At 33.0% G+C, this 21,597-nt stretch overlaps 1 protein-coding gene across 4 annotated transcripts in view; it reads left to right on the top strand.

Moving 5' to 3' along the window:
• The window catches only part of LOC126740711 (leucine-rich repeat and calponin homology domain-containing protein), an 87,550-nt gene that overhangs the window by 45,872 nt on the left and 20,081 nt on the right, over window positions 1–21,597 (top strand). For 2 of the 4 annotated variants that reach the window (XM_050446844.1, XM_050446843.1), the window contains exons 7-10: window positions 4,579–5,039; window positions 6,883–7,091; window positions 7,180–7,317; window positions 7,378–7,455. In XM_050446844.1, coding sequence (XP_050302801.1) covers window positions 4,579–5,039; window positions 6,883–7,091; window positions 7,180–7,317; window positions 7,378–7,455 — 886 coding nt within the window. Of the gene's footprint in view, window positions 1–4,578; window positions 5,040–6,882; window positions 7,092–7,179; window positions 7,318–7,377; window positions 7,456–11,253; window positions 21,227–21,597 lie in introns of those variants that run through there. The other 2 variants (XR_007661975.1, XM_050446841.1) reach the window with 2 other exon arrangements.

Below are 21,597 nucleotides of genomic sequence, written 5' to 3'. Positions count from 1 at the left end.
TTAATAAATTAATATTTTTACTATTATTTGAAAGTCAGTAGTCGTTTATTTGTTTAATATAATGAACTCATATAAATATCTAATAAGAATTACCATGGATAAAATTCTGTCAATAAAAATTTAATGGTAAAAAATTATGTCACCATCTGTCTATTCCTAAGTAATAAAATTATTCACCAAAAAAATTTGCATTTAATTAAGATATTAATCAATAGAATAAAATGGAATGGTTGTATACAGGTATCCCAGTCGGTATTTTTTTATATTTTAGATACACGCAAAAAATTGTTGATGTTTTCTATTGAAATTAACAAAAGGAGCTCTATTCTATATTGGAAATTATACTGCAGCCCTACAAAAGGGATTCATAACCAATAAAAAAATGTAGAGCCACTTCTACACCCAATTTAATTTAATGTTAATCTTATTACATCTAAATATTTTGAATACCTTCTGGGCAACATCACAAGATTGTTTTATAATTTGAAATACTGCAAGTTTATGGTTTGTTATGGTATAATTTCGTTTTATTTTCATTTGTATTACTACTTATAACTAGTCATATTCAATATCAACTAACCTTTTTAGGAAATTCTAACGTTTACAAAATAACATGAGGTGTTAGTTAGTTTAATATAATTTTTTTTGTTCTTCACTTCACATTTACACTCACTTATCATCTACGCTGTACAGGAATGTTGTTTGGAAGCACCTTAAATGTAATTCAAAAAAAGTCCCAATAAGAGTCAATTTTGTCAATTAAAGTCCAAGGAATACTTAGTTTTAAAATTTGGAAAGCATATTGCAACATTGAGGTTTTTCATAACTTGGGAATCACTGGAATTTTTTATTACAATTAAGTATTTTTATATTTAGTGTAGAAGGGTTCCTAAAAATATATTTAAAATAATAATAATCTTTATTCAAGTATAAGTATATACATATACAATGAAAAGGCAAGAGTGCAGTTGAACATAATTTGTTCAGCTGATTTATACACTTATCCTTAAGGAGAAGTAGACATTCCTTTAGTAAAATAAAAAAAGATCCTAAAGCTAACAAATTCAAGACGAAAAATTAATTTTTTTTATAGTCTATCATAAAACTAGATGATGTATGGGTACAAGATTTGATTATTGGCAGAATTAGCTATTAAATTAAGACGATTGGGGCAAGGACGAGACATAGTTTTTAATATGGTTAGAGAAAGCTGAGATAGAGCAGACTTGTAGGGCAGATTAGATTGAGCTATTAAATATTTTAGCCAGGTCACATGTAAAAGAATTCTCGAATTTTGCGGATTGATGTCTAGGCTCATGATCCCATTGAATCGCAAATACCCTTAGGTAATAACATCTGTCCTGAATGTAATTTGAAACAAGTATTGAGGAGATTTTTAATTTAATTATTTTATGATACAATACACATGTATGAATAAAACGTCTCTGTTTCATATTCACCCACCCGGTGGCCTCTAGTTTATGACTTGTTGGTTGTCTATGGCGAATACCATCAATAAATCTTAAACAATATTTTTGAACTCGTTCTATTTTCTCAAAATACTCTGCAGTTAAACAAGGTCCATAAACCGCATCATAATGATTAAAAACAGAGAGAACCATTAAATCTGGAATGTCTGGAGTTATATAAGGCACCTAGATTCCCTATACATTATTGAATGCACATAGAAATATGTTTTTCAAACCTTAATTCGGTACCTAAAATAAGCCCCAAATTTTTGCATTCTGTTTTCATAGGAAGAATCTCATCGCCAATCTTTAAGTCAGATGTTTTACATCAATAGGCCTGCCAAAAAACATCACAAAGGATTTACTTGGGTTCAAGAGCATGGTAGAAATTTTGTATAGTGTGTTTAGATCTTCAGTTACAGAGAGACAACTATGAGCCAGCAGAAGAAGAGTAATATATTGGAGTGTCATCTGTATACTTTTGTATTTTGTAGTGTTTTAAAAATGTAGGAAATTGGGAAGTATATAAAATAAAAAGAATTGGTCCTAAAATTGGCCCCTGACTTAAGGCCAAGATAATATGATTTATTGCCATTCAAAACCACCCTTTGCTTGCGATTCATTCTGAATTAATCTGATTGAACACTGATGAAAACCAAGATATTCCAAGACTAGTAATAACTTATGATGGTCTATGGTATTAAATGCCTTAGAATAATCGAGTAGAACCAGAATAGTACAATTACCCTTATCAATAGATCTAAAAATGTCATCCGTTACATTAAGAAGAGCCGTAGCACAACTGTGACCTTTTCGAAAACCTGATTGCGTGGCGTCAATCAACTTTTCAGACTCCACATAGTCTACAATTTGATTCTTCAGGGGCCGTATTTTTGAAACCATTCGACTTTGATTCGCATACGAAATTAGAGGATTTCGTACGAAAAATCGATATTCGTATTTTCCACCACTACGTATGCGAACTTTTTCGCATGCGGTGTCTCGAATGGGTATATACCATTCGAATTTTAAAGTTCGTTTGCGATTTTCAAGTTGATTCTACCACTTGTCTTGTTTTGATGTAAACTAGCTTTGTTTTTTTTTTAAATTAGTCTGAGTTGGTGGAAGTATTTTCGGATAATCGGATAATAATCAAACGGCAAGATTAAAGAATCTTGTGCAAAGAAACGTTGTCGATGCACTGGAAGAGCCTGAAACTCTAGCAGATAGAAGGAATAGGATGTGCTCTTCATTTCTTGACCCATTTGAAATGTATTCAGATGCTCATTTTAATTATATAGATTAAGCAAGGCTATTACGATGAAATTGATGTGCTCTTTAAATGTGCTCCAGAGACTGTGTAATCTATCCGCTACTTTTATCCACAAGGCTTGTGCAGCTTTAGCTGAAAAATCTTGGGTGAATTTGCCCGACTTTAATTCCGGGTGCTCTTCCATAAATAAAATTAGTTCTTTCTTTTGCTCACTCGACACAAAACCGCAATATTTTTTATTTTTTGAATCCATCTTAAAAAAAAGTCAATTCTAAAAACCCAAGAAACGCCATGAAAAAAACCTCAAAATTTCCTAATGTTTTTAAACTTAAATTTTAGGTTAAAAAATCTTTATCGTCTTCATCCCGTTTGACATGGCCTCCAATAGCACTCGACTTTGCTCCGTTGCCACTATATTTCATATTCGTAGGCGAATGAAATTTCGAATGCTGTTCAAAAATGCACTTTTAAATTCGTGTGCGAATTTTGCCGCTCGACTTTGTTCGCATTCGAAGATTTTCGCATGGTTTCGAAAATACGGCCCCAGGGCTCGTTCAATAACCTTAGACAATATTGGAAGAATGGAAATGGGTCTTTAAAACCCTTTACAATATTCGTTTCCGGAATTAGCACAATATCAGCCCGTTTCCATTCAGAAGAAAATAGAGAATTTGCTATACAATTATTTATTAGATGACAAATATATTTTAAAATAAAAGGACAGCAAAATATTAAAAAATTTACATGTATTCTATCAGAACCAACAGCCCTAGTCTTGATTTGGGTTAAATACTTAGACACTTCAGTTTCTGAGACAATGAGAAACTTAAAACTTTCAGATTTTGCACCAATAACTGTTTTTTTTATAGTATCTCTGAATTTCAGCAGAAATATTACTTGAGGGTATGTTATTTACGAAAAAATTATTAATATCAATAGGATTAAATATCGTACCAGAATAACTATCTTTTTTTTTGTTTTGAAAAAATATTGAAATTCTTTAATGTTATCCAGAATATTTTAATCTTTCCATATGAAGGTAAAAATATGATTCTGGATTAAGGATTTCGGCAGATAAGGCAAATTTAATTGGTTTGGAGAATATTTCCATGAATTAATAAAAAAAAATTTGAGAGGGCTTCTGTCAAAGAAAGAAGCTTATATCATTACTTTTAGCTTTATATAAGAACGTACCTAAAAAACTGTAATATTTAAATTATTGCTGGATTGTCTACAGCTATTTCAAATCATTCATAGAATGCTTATGAAGTTCTGTCGAGCATAAAATATAAGCTAGAGTCAAAAACTTTCAATAACATTTTGCATTATACTGAAGACATAAAAGTAGAGTTATTTGAGTACACAAAATTTAAATTTATTTGCGTATTTATGAAAAGAAGTGCAAAATAATATATATTTTTCAAACAGTAAAACGAAGATAAATTCTTTTGTCTGTAAATATACAGAATGATTCATTTAGAAAATATAAGTTTGGTTTATACGTGGACTGCATTCTACGAAAAAAAGAATGTTATTTTACCTCTTCAATAGGTTGAAGGATAACGAAGATACAAGGGGAATCCTAAAATGCAACATTTATAAAAAGTCCTGTATCTTAAGAACTTAGAGGGCTATAAAATTGTGCCTTAAACGTAATTACCACTAAACTTATCGTAAGACAGACAAATTTCCTGATATACTTAAATAGTTTTAATCCCTATATTGGTTTCACTTAATCACTTTTCGTTATTGCTTTGTTAAAAACAATAATTCGTTGAATAATAAAGTAACGTATAAATAATAAAGACCTAATGTAATATTCTAATCTTCTCATAGAGAGTACAAGGAGGCCTTAAAGCAACAACGCCTACACGACGTACCGTCCATCTATCGTACCAAAGACCCGGACGATCAATCGCACACCAAAACCGAACCGAACACACCGACGCATCATCCACAGAACCAACTCGCCACCTCGAAATCCGACCCGACCCCGTTAAATTCGGCCTTCGGGAATCCCCGAAGTATTTTCGACGACACGGGCGGCGCCCTGAACGCCACAAAAAAGCCGGTTCAGAAGGTGCAACCGTCGCGGAATACCAACTTTTCCTCGCCCCAACACACTGCCACCACGACCAACACTAGTGGCGGGTATTCGAATGGAACGAAGCTCGGTGGTGGCGGTGGGGTGTACGTTAAACCGAGCTCGCCCCTTAAAGGGGCGGGCGGTGGGTGTTTGGGACACGACAGCGTGCCCGCCAGTACGGGTGCGGCTGTTCAGGCTGTGATTTTGAACGGTGAGTTGATTTTTTATTTGTCGAGTATGGAAAGAAGACGGTTTTGTTATACGGGATGTTTTAAATTCGACCCTCAACATGGGGATCTCGGAATCTATGAGAGATGCGAAGATGGTTAAATTGGGGTAAAGTTGAGAATTTTTGAGCTAAGTAATATACCGTTTAAAAAAGTTAAAAGTTCGAATGGTTCCGAAGGTATTTGAGAAAATCTAAAATTTTTAAAAATCGATTTTTCTTAACTTAATGCGACGTTTCGTCTTTTTTTCCGATCATCAACTTCCTTCCCTTTTTAACAATATATAATAATAATAAGGACTTTATTTGTATATTCACATTTCAGATTACAGATTGACAAATCAAATTAAAAAAAAAATAAAAGTGAATATTCAAAGAGGCGAGGTTTAGTTTTTCAGATTATTAATTTTACAACTGTTCAACTAACCTTAACTTAACGCTAATACCTAAATTGACGACTACAAAAGTAATTACTAAAAAACCTTTTGATTTAACTAATTTTCTTAATATCTCATATTATAATTCTTAAGTATACAATAAAAAGAAAGAAGAAGATTGCTGTTTATCAACTCTCTCAAATGTCCCACCTTATCTCACCTTGCCCGTAACTTGTTAATAAAATATTTTTTTAAATTAACTGGAGACGTAGCAAGTACAACTGCAGGAAAATCATTCAGACGTTTCGCAATATGATATAAAAAGGACCGTTCGAACAGGAAAGTAAAATGCACTGGAATTGTTACCTTACCAGTTATCATCAGATATCAGTTCGAAATCGAATTTTATTATATAAGTATGGCGGAGATTTAAGTAATAAGACAGTGTGATACAAACACACCATATGTAAATACCTTCTCTCACTCGTATTTGTTGAAAGCCTGACTGATATGTTCATATTTGCGAATACCGAATTATTTACAGGAATTTTGTAATTTCTGTATAGTTTAAATCTGATAATACTAAGGAGTTGCACAACAGAATTACGAGAGAAGAAAACTTTATTCTATTGAAAATATGTGGTTGTTTATAAAGAAATTTTAAATTAAAATATGCTTTTTGTAGAGACTGATTAACATGATCAATAAAGCGAAGTTCATGATCCATATAAAGGTCTATATTCTTCATAACTGTTTAATTTTTAGAAATTAGTAAATTTCCAAGATGTTATTTCCTAATTTAATTGACTTTTAGTTTGAAATTTAGTTTATCGTTAGATTTACCAAAAAGCATAGCTGAAGAATTTGTAAAGATTTTGTATTTCGGCTTCAGGGAACTTCAGATACATATCGGTTAAATAAGAGTGGACCAACTGCGGAATACCGGTCGTAACAGATTGAAAACTAGATAAATTTAAATTGTAGGAAATTGCTTGGCTTCTATTTTTAAGATATTCAGATAATAGTTGTATAGCATTATTTGTTAGACCAATATAATCTTAAGTACTTTAATATCATTTGCTGGATGAAAAATAAAACTTGATTATAGATAATTATTTTGGTTATAAAATTGAAATTTTTCATCATTGTCTGGAAGAAATATCACAAGTAATATTTTTTATTTTTAAAAATTTTGAAAAAAACTAAATTTGCCGCAGTAGGCTGTGCATAAACCGACAAGACAATATTTAAACTATCCATAAATGTTACACTACACGTTATAAATATGAGAACCATACTGGGCACTTATACGAACTTTTTTAATGTTAGCTAAATGATCTGTATAAAACTTTGCAATGCTAATTTTGCTGAACTTGTTTCTTTACTTAATATCTCAATAACTTTTCCAAATTTTGATGTTTATCTAATTATTATAATTTTCAATTTTAAAGGAAAAACCAACAACTCGTCCACACTTCCGAAATTGTCGATGCCGAATTACGTAAATGGCACCACGTCCACACCAAAATCCACCAACGGAATAAAATCGCAGAAAAATCCCGGTTGGAACAAAGAAGGCGGCGAAAAAATGACGTTTACCATGAGAAGGGAGATCGATAAGGCCCGCGAGGAGACTGATCTAATTAATCAACTCAGAACGGTAAGCTCTTATGTGCTTTAAATATACGGTAAACTTGGAAAATGCCACATGTCCATAATTTTGACTAATTAGTAGATGTTCTATTTAGATAATAGAGACAAGACTAAAGATGGCTCTACCGGAAGATTTGGCATCGGCACTAACAGATGGCGTAGTTCTCTGCCACCTGGCGAATCATATCAAACCGAGATCGGTGGCTAGCATTCATGTACCTTCTCCCGCAGTTGTAAGTACACTAGTAAAATTACTTGCATGTTTTTACTAATTTTTTTAAATTCATTTTTAGCCTAAACTTACGATGGCGAGATGTCGGCGTAATGTGGACAACTTCATAGACGCTTGTCGGAAAATTGGAGTTGATGAGGTAAATATATGAGTTTTATCCTGATAGTTTATGTCAAGGTAGAGATTTAAGAATTCTAATATACTCAGTGACTATAAAAACCTAATTTGAATCCTCATAAAAAATGAGTTGATTTTATTAATTTTTTAACCTCGCATTGACGTTAGATAATCGATTTTACAACTACAAGTTTAGATTTGAGTTTTGATATAACAGATTTTCAAAATGGACATTAAAGCCGCTCCAAATAAAATCGAAGGTGCTGGGTTTTATAACTTCCATTAGATGACTTCCATACTTTACATTTCCAGAATATTAAGAAAAACATTAATATTCTCAGAGGCTGACCTATACATATAGCCGATAAGATATTTTGGATTATACTTGGATAAGAAAAAGTAAATAATTTTTTTTCTATGGAATTTAGGTCCATTTTACACTTCTTAAAGCTAAGATCCTTGCGAATACAAATTACAGATCCTCCATCCAAAGAAGTGAGAATTCAGATCCTAAAACATAATCCACAATACAGAATAATTTTATGTCGATATAAAAAGTTTGATTCATTCGTATTACACCAGCGCGAGGAAGATTAATTGAATATCGTAGGTTTTCAGGTTGCATTATTTTATTTATTACACTTCGAATGTTAATATAACAAATTAATAGTCGATTATTGGCGAAGTCAGACTTATGTTCATAAGCAAAAGAAGTTGTGATAAATATGTGATTTTTTTGATGCAAGGTTTCCTTGCAAAAGTGTGCAGATCCATTTTTTAAAGATTTGTTTTTTGGAAAAATGATGATACCTATTAATTCTAGCATCAGCCAAAGCTCTTGTCTTAGGCAGTTTTCGCACAATATTCAGCCCAATTTCATTCAACAACAGCCCGTCAGACAAAAATGCTTATAACTTTGGTTCCATTTGGGGTAGGGAAACGATGTTTACCTTTTTATAATCTAGAAATATGAGGCTACAACCTCATAATTTACAAATGTTCACTTGTTTTTTTTTTCGTTTAGGACAAGAACGCCTTAAAAGTAAAATCAAATTTTTTTGCCCAATTTTTTAAATGGAAATTCGATACAGGTCGCAACGGCTCTTTGAATGTTATGAAACTGTACGGGTCGATTTAACTTTACGAGGCGGATTGCTGTATAGTTTTTGGTTTTTCTCAGCATACGGGAAGTTGCAAAAGAAATGAAGCGACAAAAGATATTCCTCTTTTAGTTTTATTCGGTTCTTTAAGCGTAAACCCTATCTTAGGCGCCAAAATCTTTAATAGATTCGTTAGTTATGCTGCAGATGTATAAGAATGGAGCCTATTAACATGCAGGTACCTGAGTTTAGGCATGGAAGTCAAGCTTTGCCAAGACTATTTTCAACGGGGATACTTATGTACATGGGATAGCGTGATCTTTGATTGCGTCTACTAGTTCCACTACTACTCATTTAATTTATTGTCATCAGATGTCACTAATTCATCGCCTATCGACAAATTTGTATGATAATACATAGAAAAAAGCCTTATACGTAGAAGAAGCACTGTTGGAATAAGTACCGTTAGCAGATGGCTCTGATGGTAATTGTAAGAGAAAAATAAACTTTTCTTGCTCAGATATCCTCTCTAGAGATTTAACTTGGAAAATTTAAATATAACCACATTAGAATGAATAGCAACCAGCTTTTGAATTTTATCCTTTTATAATTTATGTTGTTTGCTTGCATATATGAGGTCGTGTAAAAAAGACAAGTTTGTTTCCGAAGCGGTCATTTTTGTTCTAAATTGGGCTGGATTTGCGATCGATTTTAGCTTCCAGTATATAGCTTCTGTCCGTTGGTTGTCATTCACTGGTTTTCCTTTATAGGGAGCATCAAGAAGATTTGCTTCAAAGTGAATCGGCTTAGAATAAAACTCGTAGCGCTCATTAACATATTTTAGCAAGCCTTCGATAAGAGAACTAGTCAGGTCAACTTGTAAATTAGTTGCATTATTACAAAACATGTAACGTGTAATCAATAAAAGTTGTCACCACTAACTTAAACACAACGAATTGCTCGACGCAACCACTATTCCGTTTCGCGCAAGAATAAAATCGGATTTTCTCTGACTGTTGCCACAGGTGTCTTAAAAACGAAACTATTGATAAACCGCCATGAAAAAAGTCACGCGGAAATAAGTCTGGCGACCTTGGTGGCCACGTAACCCTATTTGAAAAACTAAAAAAATCACGCACTTCCTGTCTATAATATGCAACTGCTCCATCCTGCAGAAGCTACGTAACTTGATTGATATTCAGTGGGACGTCTTTTAATAGAACAAGCATATTATGCATACAAGCGTATGCTGCAAAAATTGTATAATATGCGGCCCAACAAGTAACTCATTCACAATTTCTATCCACATTAACAGAAAACGGCTGTTGAAAATTCATTCTCCGATTTGCATGGGCGGACCTTTTTGTCGAAAACACGTTGAACGGGAAAGGGATAGAATTGATTTTCGCGCAATGCTATCCGTGCTTTTGTTTGACTTATTCTGAGCTTTTTTTTCTGTAAGGTGGAAAATGGTTTCTGGAAGTTTGTGACTCTATTCTGAGGTTTACCCACTAAAAACCCCCGGCTTCTAGCCCCAATTTGGACACATTTTTCACGTCTCCTCAAATTGACGCTATTTGCATTATGTGTCACACTTGTGTTTGTCTTCTATCTTCCTGTTCCCTTATTTCGTCCTTTTTCTTTTTTTTTTATTGCTATTACAATGAAGTTTTTTATGTCTTCCCAAGTTTCTTTCTTTTGTAACATTTTCTCCATTATGTTTTCGGGATTTATCATTCCAATTTTAATGTTTAACGTTGTTCTTGATCTCTTAGAGCGAGCACAGTTAAACAGAGTGTGTTCTAGAGTGTCGCTTTCGTTGTCGTGCCAACATGTATCTGCTTGCTTTTGCCGATTTTTTGGATATATGTCATGAGGCAACCATGTCCTGTCAGACATTGGGTCATGTAAAAAGACAATTTTTCCTTGCTTTCTGTTGCACTGATGAGTCTGCGCGTACATTGTTCTTTAAATGCTCGGCAGTTTCTTTGCCATATGTCAAGTGTGCTTTCACGCTATTGTTTGCGAATCTGTAATTTCCTTGTTTTAAGTTCTCCTGAGTTTTGTATTTGTAATTCCTTAATGCGTCTCTCTATGCGATTCTTCTCTTTGATTCGAAGTTCTATGAGGTAATTTCACAAACACTGTTATATACGCACATATTACTCTTAGGAGAGTTCTTATTTGGCACATTTTTAGTTTTTCTATGTCTCTTTTTATCTTTAGCCCGTTTTCACATGTTGTTGCAGCATATGTAGGGATGGACTATGACGTCAGGGCGAGAACTTTCCTTCTTGAGCCTCTAATATTTGGCAAGATCGCCTATAGTACTTTTGTCATCACGTCGGCTTTGTCAACTATGTAGTTTATATGGCTTGAGAATGTCATTCCGTACACAATCTGACATTTAGGTATTTGAACTGATCCCAAATTGGTTTTGAATTTTTGGGTGTCAGTTGTTATTAAAGGTGTCCCACCTATCCACCCTCAAGGATTTGTACACCTGCTCAACCTGCTCAACCTATATTTTGCCTATACCAACTTATATTTTGTAAAAAATGACACATTTTTATCGTCAAGATATTCATCTAATGTATAAAACTGTAAAAATCATGAGTAACCTTTGGGAAAGGACTTTTTCTTTTCACAACACTACCGCGCACATTTACAAACATTTTTTAGCCCGCCCTGCTGACATGAGACTGTATGGTTGGTTCCAGGGGCGGCTGTGCACCACGTGCGACGTCACCGAGGCGCTCCAGGGTCGCGGCCTACCCCGTCTAGTCACCACCCTCGAAGCCCTCTGCGAGCTGGTCGACGAGTCGCCCCTGGAACCACCTACAGCCAACAATTCCGACCTCCGATCGCAGCTGCCGCCTCAGGAACGACCTACGGACAATAATAACGATGACAACGTGGAAAGGGAATTCGTGAGGTTACCGCCCACGTGGTGGGACACGTTGTTTTCGTTGGTGTTGTTGTCGATTTTTGTTAGTACGGTCGCCTTTTTGGTTACCTTTCCTCCGCCAAATTGAATCATTTTTTTATTTATTTATTTAATATAAGGGGTTAATATAGAATGAAGGCCGTCTTGTACTGACGACTTGTACTCACAATGATGCAGCTTTATTTTAGGTGAATCCATTGTTTTTAAAATGGAATTAAAAAAAACACATCCTAAAATCTGCTTTCGTGTTTACAACGACGTTTCGACAATTTTTCAAATCAATTTAGTTGGGTCGATTCCAAAAAAGTGAGGGCCGTTGTGATACCTATAAATTTAAATACGATACTGACTAAAATTTTTGAAAAGGACCTTAAAATCAAACTACAGGTAAACCTCGATGATCCGTCAGGGTGCGACGGATATGAAAAAAAGACGGAAAATAGAAAAAAATACAAATTTATTTAAACAAACTTGCGAACAAAAAAGGAATAAACAAACCTATATAAAAATAATATTAAGTCATAAACATGATGGCTTTTTTAAAAAAATCTGTGATTTTTTTTGCTTTATCATTTGGAAGCGTTTCTTTCTTGCAAGGTGGCGTATTTTCCTCAATAACACTAGTTGAACTAGTTCTGCTTCTTCTTGATTTTCATCTCATTGTATAATTTTTGTTACCATATCCTCAGCTTCCACATGGCTAATGCTATCTTCCGGATTATCTGGTAAGTCATCTTCACAATCTTCATGATCAGTGGCTTCTAAAGGTTTTAAAACGTGGTTAATTAATTCGTCGTCTGGTAAAATATCATATCCTACATCCTGTTTGTCAATATCTAACCAATTAGAAACGTCATTTTCTGAGATGTCTTCGAATCCAGGAAGATTTGAAAATGTTTGCTTTATGGATGAAATATTAGGTGTTGGATTTTCTTTCTGATCGAGACCTGTATTTTCGGTAGGCAACAATTTATTCCAACTTTTATTCAAGGTTTCTGCGGGTATACTGTTCCAAGCTTCAGCGGCAATATATATGGCCTCTTTTATGAAAAATATTTTCCGATATTGTTTTAAGTCCGTATCTGTCTCGGAAATAAATTCTTGGATAAAAGCCTTTCGATATCTTCTCTTGAAACTTTCAATAACCCCTTGGTCCATAGGCTGAATCAAGGAGGTCGTATTTGCAGGCAAAAAGTGACAAGTTATTTTACCATCTTCGGACTTTAACTCTTCAATAGGATGAGTTGGCGCATTATCCACTAAAAGCATAGCTTCTTCGGGAAGATTTTCACGTAAGTATTTTTTAACTTCAGGTAGAAAACACGTTCTAAACCAATCAATTAATATCTCTTGACTCATCCATGCACTTTTTTGGGCTCTATATTTCATAGGCAATAATCCCAAATCCATGTTTTTTAAGGCACGAGGTTTTTTTGCTTTTCCATTGACCACAAGCGGAAGCCTATGATCACCATTTGCCCATCACGCATTTGCACAAGCCATAATCGTTATGCGTTCCTTTTGAACTTTATATCCAGGTGCTGACATCTCAGAAGATGAAGCTAATGTCGTTTGAGGAAGTGCCTTTCAATTTAAGCCTGTTTCATCGCAGTTGTAAACTTGATTTCTTTGTAGACCACGCTTTTTAATTTCCTCCCGAAGCTTGTTAACATAATCTACCACACTATTAGCACTTAATTTTTCACCTTCAATAGATAACTGCCTTATTCCGTGTCGAAATTTAAATTTGTCCAACCATTCGGTTTGGACGGACGGGTCGGTATTTGGCAATTTTTTATTGAATTCTAACGCTTTTTGTTGAATAATCGGGCCTCATAAAGGTATTCCCTGACTTCGCTGCTCGGCAAACCAGTAAAACACAACCGCATGTAATTCATTGTGGGTAGCTAATTTCATCGTTTTTCGATGAGTAACATCACCATCTGTTGATTCCATTTTGCTGATATGGTTTTCAATGATATCTCCATGCTTTTTTAAATCATTAATTGTAGTTCGCGGAACATTATAAAATCTTGACAGTGCTATAGCGCGTTCTTCCTTTCTTAATCGACACACAATTTCATATATTTTTTAGCCAAATCCAGCACTACGCGCTTTCTTTTATTATCAGACATTGTAAAAAGTGAAACAAAACAGTTTTACATACACAAACACTGTACACTAAACACTAAACTAAACTAAAAAAATAAACTAAACACACTGTAAACTATCCACCCTATACCTTAAATATTGAAACCGATATTAGAAGCTAATTTGCACGATGCGTTCGTAGTGCATGCAAGTTAAAACAAATCAGTCGGTCGCGCGGTCGGGCTCTGTTAAATCTTTGCCGCCGGCAAAGTTTACTGAATAAAATACAAGTTGCTTCACTCGGCGAAAAACCTTTTATGTTTTGATCTCAAAGGCAGGGGAATTCTGGTAAAAAATACCTATTATTTTACGAGTTTCGTCTAATTTGAACTCCCCTACAGTTCAAATTAGACGAAACTCGTAAAATAATAAGACGGAGCACGATTTTATAACAACTTTATTATCTGGCATAAAATTATTATTTAATGTACCTACTTGGGAAAAATATGTAAATTAATAATACTTTAAATTATTTGTTTTTATAGCCACCAAACTAAATAAATTTTACATTAGCAAAGTTTACGTAATTCAAGAACTAAATGGTTAAATTGTTTTTGTTAATAATTAGGTACTTAGGTATCTTATTAAAAAGGTTGTTTTGGTACGACTGGTTTCATTAGGATTTATTTTTAAATCAAAGTCAAAAGTTTGTGTAAAAAAATGCATATATTACTGTTACTAAACGTAACAACTAAAGATAGAAATAACTACTAAGTGACAGAAGACATGTTTAAATTTTCAATGATTGGTTACTACACTTTTTGACGTTTTTGTTATTTTGTCAGACTAATAATAGCATTACCAAAGACATTATAAGTAATAAACGTAATGTTTCATTCATAACCAGCCCAAAAATGTGGAATTTTATTGTTTTAAAATTAGTAGTGAGAGAGAAAAAGATGGAAAAAGTGTTGTTAGTACCCCTTGGCAACAATGCATATTTTCAATTAATTTTTGTTTGGTTTGTTGCCAGTGGGGTAGAGCTTATGCACTAGTGCAAATAATATTATAATAATCGACAAATTTGTAATTTTCATTTCCCCTCCTCACACTCCTTTCAGGATTGTGTACTCTACAAATAATTTTCTATATCTATAGGTGTTGTTTTTGTTGCTCTTCTGCAATTTTAAATAGAGGCGAAAAATTTCATTACATAATTAATTAACCTTAATATTTTTCATGTGACGACGCTGGTGGTATAAATACAAAAGTCTTTTGCTGTTTAATCGTATAACAAATAAACTTATCGATGAAACGTTAAATTTGGATTTTAGTGCTCTACTCTCTTTACTACACAAGAATGCACCATGATCGTTTATTTTGGCATTAATTTTCTCCAAAAAAGTACGAAAACAACAAAAAACTGATAAAACACATTCTAAACACAAAACACGCCCTTAGACTCAATAATTTAAAGCGTTTATTTGTTTTAATTCCTTGGCAACATCGCTCGGGATTCATTCATTCATAATTTTTGACAGAACTCGAAAAATAGTAAAACGTGCGTGAGACTGTAGCGCAACGTTGCCGAAGTGACTAAATTTTTTAATGCTCCAAGATATTTTTGTTTTGACTGCTGCCTTTATTAATATTTTTGCTTTTAAATTAAGTCGATAAAAAAAAATAAAAATAAAATAAGAGTTAAATGTACAAAAGTTCCATAACGCATTTATATAGCAAAATAATATAAGAATAAAATAAGAAGTTGACCAAAATCCAACTTTCATATTTTATTTTATGTGAAAACGAAACTTTCATTTTTCGGATATCTAAAAAACATTAAACCACTTCCACGCTTTGTAAAACAACTGTCTATCGAACAATAAGTCGACATTTTAATATAATAGATTATAATAATTTGCCAGTCCACCCGGTACAACTAGTAATAAAATGCTCGCACATCAAATCGATGTAAACTCTACTCACTGTGTAACCCAACAGATTCGATTGTAGGAGCGTCGCCCGGCAAATGAAGTGAGGAGCGGTGAATAGGTAATTCGGCGCGTGGAGCCCAGTGAAGCAAATTGTATTTTATTCAGTAAACTTTGCCGCCGGGCTGCGAATTAAATTCTCCGAATTTATTTTCAACAACAAGGTGGGGGTGACGAATAACAGAAGTTGACGAATAATCGAGTGCCGGATAATCGAGGTTCTACTATAGTTGATTTTCTAGAAAAATATAATATCCTAAATACTAAACAGTATAGGATATAAAGGCCTTCAATACAGTCAACGAAGACTTTTGTCAAGGCTGGAAGGGATAGAAATAACAGGACTGGACGAAGTCAATTGGTAAAAATTTGATATTTTCACAGCCAAGAATTGACAGTTAATACAGTATTGAGCTTGGTTCTATTTATGATATACATAGATTAGCTCCTTAAATTTACTTATCGCAGTGTTCTGATTTCATATTGCGACGATAAGGTGTTGTTCATTGACGAGAAAACCTGGGGAGAAATTGAAAACTTTGCAATCATGAAGTTATAAAAAATTGTTTCATGGATCGATGAAAATTACTTGCGGTAAATCTAGAAAAGAAAGTTTATCTTTCTTTTGCACTCACAAAAAAAAAGGTTTACCGAGTAACCCAATAAACGTGAAGTTACCTTTTAGAAAGGAACAAAACTGGGTCATCCCAATTTATTTGACCGCAAAATACCTCGCAGTAACGATCGACTCACGGTTGAAATGACGTGTACATACAAACAATCTTATTAAAATATTAAGATCTTTACCTTTCTTTGGTACAATCGTTGCTCAAATACGGTATAATAAGATGGAGGGCACCTATACTGAGCACTTAAATTCTAACTCATTTTTTATTTAACCCAGACATTACGGAATTAATTTTTGGAAAGAAAAAATTAAAATTCTTGTCAAAAATGGTTGATTATAGTTCCTAATAATCAAATTAAAATATTTTATCCAATTTTGTTAAACCAGAATTTTTTTCAAAAAACTTGGGTTCTTTTAAAAGGTCGCTAGTAATATGGGGTACTAATAATACAACTAAAACTTTTTAAATCATTTATCAAGGCGAAATATTCTATAGTATGTACTTATGTTATACAGTATGGTACTCCTTAAAGCAATCCTTGGGATGCAGCCCGATGTCACATTTATGGCATCTAAACTGCACTTTCTTGTGACAATTGCCACATTTTGTTTGCTTCTCTTGATATATAATTAGATGGTCAATTCCATCATATCGAGAGTAGGCATGGGCATTATTTGATAATCTTGGGCGTCCCCTTTTTAAAGGTCTCTTATATGTTTCCAGGAAATTAGTGGCAATTGCTCTTCGGAATGTAAGTTGATCCATTTTCCCCCCTTGGGGTCGGTGAATTTGCCATGCATTCTGTACAGCCATATCAATACAGTCAGAAAAGAGAGGATAGTACCATTTCTTTCCTCGGATTGAGATTCTATATAGTCCGATGTTTTGATCACAACGATCAACTCCGCCCATGTTTGCATTATAGCTTTTGATCAAATCTGGTTGATCAACTAATATTATCTTTTTTTCTTTCTGAGAATACCGTTTTACTTGCCGAACAGGCTCAGAGGAACATGCATTACTAGCTATAGATACAACATTATTGTCATTTCACTTACATACAAATATTTTGGAAGCATTAGACATACCATAGGAGCTTTCAAATTTGCCCCTTTCAGACTTTTTTAAAATCCTTGATGATGGTAAAGGACATAAACCAAGCCTATTTTCTCTAATAGTACCTGTAGCTTTTACACCTCTCTGGGTGAGTACGTCTAATAATGGAAGGCTCGTAAAAAAATTTTCAAGGTAAAAATGAAAATTTAAGTTTACTTTTGATGTATATTAGAGCATCAGCAAATCGTAAAATTACACCAGGGCCTAATCCCAAGTCTTTATAGGATTGAGCAGGCTGCTGAATAAATGAACCCTGATATGGTTCAAAACATAACTACATAACCTAGTCTGGTTGATCCCACCCAAAATATGTAGCCCCAGCGAATAGGTTTTCCGCGTATAAACTGCCCATAATAGGGGACCATAGCCTCATCAATACAGTAATTTTGTTTATTCGGAGAAAATAACATAAAACGCTGATTTAAAACATTGAAGAGAGGCTTCGTTTTAGAAAATTTATCATTTTTATCGAGATCATTATTATCGCAGCAATGAATGTTTTTCATTATATATGTAAATCTATCACGAGACATTGCGGAAGCAATTAATTCATTTTGAGAGTCGTTAGCAGTCTCCCAATACATAAATCGTTTTGGTACTCTGTATTAGATATATAGTACTTTGGTACTCAAAATACCAATGAAGCACTGTATTTCATCAACGCTTATATCTGCAGGACGGTTATTTTCGCTGCAATAATTATTGGTATAGAGATGCAAGAGATGTAACATCATTATCAAAAAATAGTTTAAATAGATTCAAAGGAGAAATATTATTTGGAGGTTCGACTGGGTTTAAAAAATTAGGAAAATCGTTAAGAGCAGCATTGTTTGTCCATGAAAAAGATTTGGCTGGTGTTATGATCTCCCCTTGGGCTTTCGTAACATTTGAAACAAATTTGGTTTTGCCACAAAGTACTGAGAGAGGAACATCCTCGTCAGAATCCGCCTCTAAATCGGAGTTTTCACAACTTTTGATTGAATTCATGATTTCGACAGGTGCTCGAAGTTGACTTCCGGGTAAATTATTTAGTATCTACCAAGTCCTCTTCACCTGAATCTTCATCGGTATGGTGCAGTTTCGGGTGGAAAAATCACTAATTCTACAGGCGTATCATCTTCGTCAATATAGGCATTCTCAGCCTCAATTAGAAGCTCATGTAAAGTGAGTGGTTTTTTATAGCTGAAATTAAAATATAAACATAAGTAAATATACATACATATTATACAATCTTTGGTTACCAATATCATTTTTTAATAATTGGGTAACAATTTAAAAAAATGCAAATTTATAAAAAATATCTATAATTTCACAAAGACACAAAGTATTACTCTCCAAAGAACAAATAATTATCATTCTTTTATTATATATACTGCATACCTATTAGATGCTCAAATTACTAGCGTTACAAGGCCACCAAAGATATCCCTACCGGCAAAACGTAAACTTATGCATCTCTTTTTTATTATTGCATATCGCCAAAGTAAGTATTTTTAATTATAATTAACATAATTTTCATCCAATTACTTTTAATTTGTTTCATTTACTTACCTCCAATTACTCATAGTTTTATAACAAAATATACACGTCACAAAAAACTACTTAGCTTGTATACAAATTCGCAAACTGACAGCCACCTGTTTCTAGAATATTTCTACAAGTTCCGGAAATACAATTCAACAGGTATATCAGTCACTCTATTTTTCGGGCGGTAGCTGTAACGTGAAATACAGCATTCTGTGTGGCGTACTTTTAAAAGGACGCTAGTAATATTTGGGTTAAATCGACGATTTTCCTCAACAGAACTTTTTCAACATACATACCAACTATTAAATAAATATTTTATAGACAATCTATATGTCAATTAATAAAAAAACAAACTATTAGGACAATCTTCAACTCAAAACCACAAACATAGCACGCGATTTCAAACTTAACTAAATATTATAACAAGCAGACAGAATAGAGTTATTGGACAACAAAGCTATTGCTACGCTGGTAGTTTTTAATAAATTACCACTTGAACTAAAACAGATAATAAATCAAAAGCATTTTTGTTAATTAATGTTTACTATGGCAAAAGTTTAGTTTTCAACAAAAAAAATAGTAGACACTTTCCAGGATTTATAAAGTTTCACTTTTTACGCACTAGTGCCTAAAAAAACACGTTGAAACGTTGAAGTTACTTGCTCTTCTTCCCTTTCAGGGGTCTGTTGGTTTTAAATTACATTGAAAGTATTTTAAGTGTATAACAATGAAAATCCAATTTCTTAAATCAATTACATTGCACAATCCAATCTGTGCAAGAAAAGTAATAATATGATCTATTATATTTCTTGGTTTGTATATTGTTGAATGCCACTTTTTGGAATAGCTATTGAGATTATTTATATTTATAAAGGCAAATTATTATAGTAAACTAGTTTTCAAACAAAGACAGGACTTTTCCAAAAACCATTTTGAAAATTAGAGAGTAATCTTTTGTTCCAAGAGTTTTATACAATACTTTTTCGAAAATTTTAAGGTTTAATATGAAAAGAAAAAGACTTCTTATAAAGTAATTTAAATTTTAATCTCCCCGGAGATGATGAAATATAGTGTCGAAACGTTAATGTAAACATAAAAACAGATTTATGTGTTTCCTTTTTAATTGACCCCAATCTAACTATATGTATTATTTACGTTAAGAAGCACTTTTTGAGTCACAAACACCATTTCTACATTTTGTGAAAAAACAAAATATAATTTAGTGCTTAAAAAAAAAATATATGTTCTAAAGTGAACAAATTTACATACCAAATTTCCTCATAATACCTATAGAAAATCAAACAAAACTTTCCCAGTGTTCACTCTAAATGTTCGTGATAACATTCCAACTTTGGCATTTTTTTGCTTAACAAATATAATATTATTACGTCAGGTTGTAATCCTTCCTCTCAGTATTTACCTATTGTTTTTCATATTATTTTAATTTAATTAGTATTAACGCTCCTACGCAAATATTTGGGTTGCCAGGAAAAAACCGATTGTCGCAGGTTTTTCGCGATACCAGTCCTTTATAAACTTAACAGATAACGTTTTTCTAAGAAAACGACTGACTTCATTTAAAAAGTGATTTTTGCAATTCTGTGAAACGTGAACAATTGTTTCTCCTGGCAAACCAAATATTAATTATAATAAAAATAAGAAAAATATCAAAAAAAAAAAAAAAATAGAAGCATAGATGAAGTTTATTAAGTGAAAATTATAAATTCGAGCTGTTTTCAGTGCCTATTGTTTTAAGTGATAACGGAAGTAGGGTTAGTGTGCTTTAAGCATTTCTTTTTGTTGATTAGGCTTATAGCTTTTTAGAAAGAATCGTTTTTATAAGTTTTCAGCTATTTTTTAAGAGAAACTTAAAACTCTTAAGGAATTGTGTCAAAAATCTCAGGATTTTTCAAAATAAATCAAAAAAACAAAGTAGCGGACCCTTGTGAAATTTTATATTTTTCTATTATACATCACAATACGCTTAAAGCATATTATGGAAAAGTAGTTATAGAGCTATGAAGTATTTCTTCTTTTTTTTTGTTCTAGTCAACTGACAAATTTTAGGTTAAGAATTTCACGCCTGATCATTAAAGCTTAGAAGTAAATCGCTATAATCTTTAATGGTTGGGACCCTCCTCGTAATATTTCCCAGTATTAAATAACGAAAAATCAAGACTGGTTACTCGACTATTCCACTAACACAAGAATTTCTTTTATATTTTTGTTATTAAATATTTAATAGTTAGTTATTTTGTTACCTTTTTTCCCCTCTTTTATTTTGTTTCTTTTTATGGTTTAGGTTTAAGAGTTCAAAAGTTTTTGTTGTACTTATTGCATTGTTTCGGTGCTACGCTTAAAAGTTTTTCAATAAAATATTTATATACCAAAATTCAATTATTTTTTTACCGTACTGAATTATCTAACAGGATAATGATTAATAGTTGTAGCTGCGTACTTTTCACCTTTCCCTGAGATATAAATCTCAGCTGCCATCTTGGATCGCCACGTCAAATTATGGGAGGAACTTAGGTTTGACAGAACCATCACGTGACTGCTTGTTTATTAACCTCAATTGGTCACGTGACTTGTGTCAACCTTACAGAGGCGTGTCTTAAAATTAATAATTGTTAGAAGGGTTACTCAATAACTAGTTTGGTGTGACATAAATGCAATTTTTTTTCTATTATTTTCTTATTAACTTATTCCAGGCAGTCGGAAACAATTAAAATGTTCATAGTGAATAAATAAATTATTACCAGT

This window comes from Anthonomus grandis, chromosome 9, assembly GCF_022605725.1.
Source record: "Anthonomus grandis grandis chromosome 9, icAntGran1.3, whole genome shotgun sequence".
Taxonomy (NCBI): domain Eukaryota; kingdom Metazoa; phylum Arthropoda; class Insecta; order Coleoptera; family Curculionidae; genus Anthonomus; species Anthonomus grandis.
This window is presented reverse-complemented; position numbering and strand designations above follow the sequence as displayed.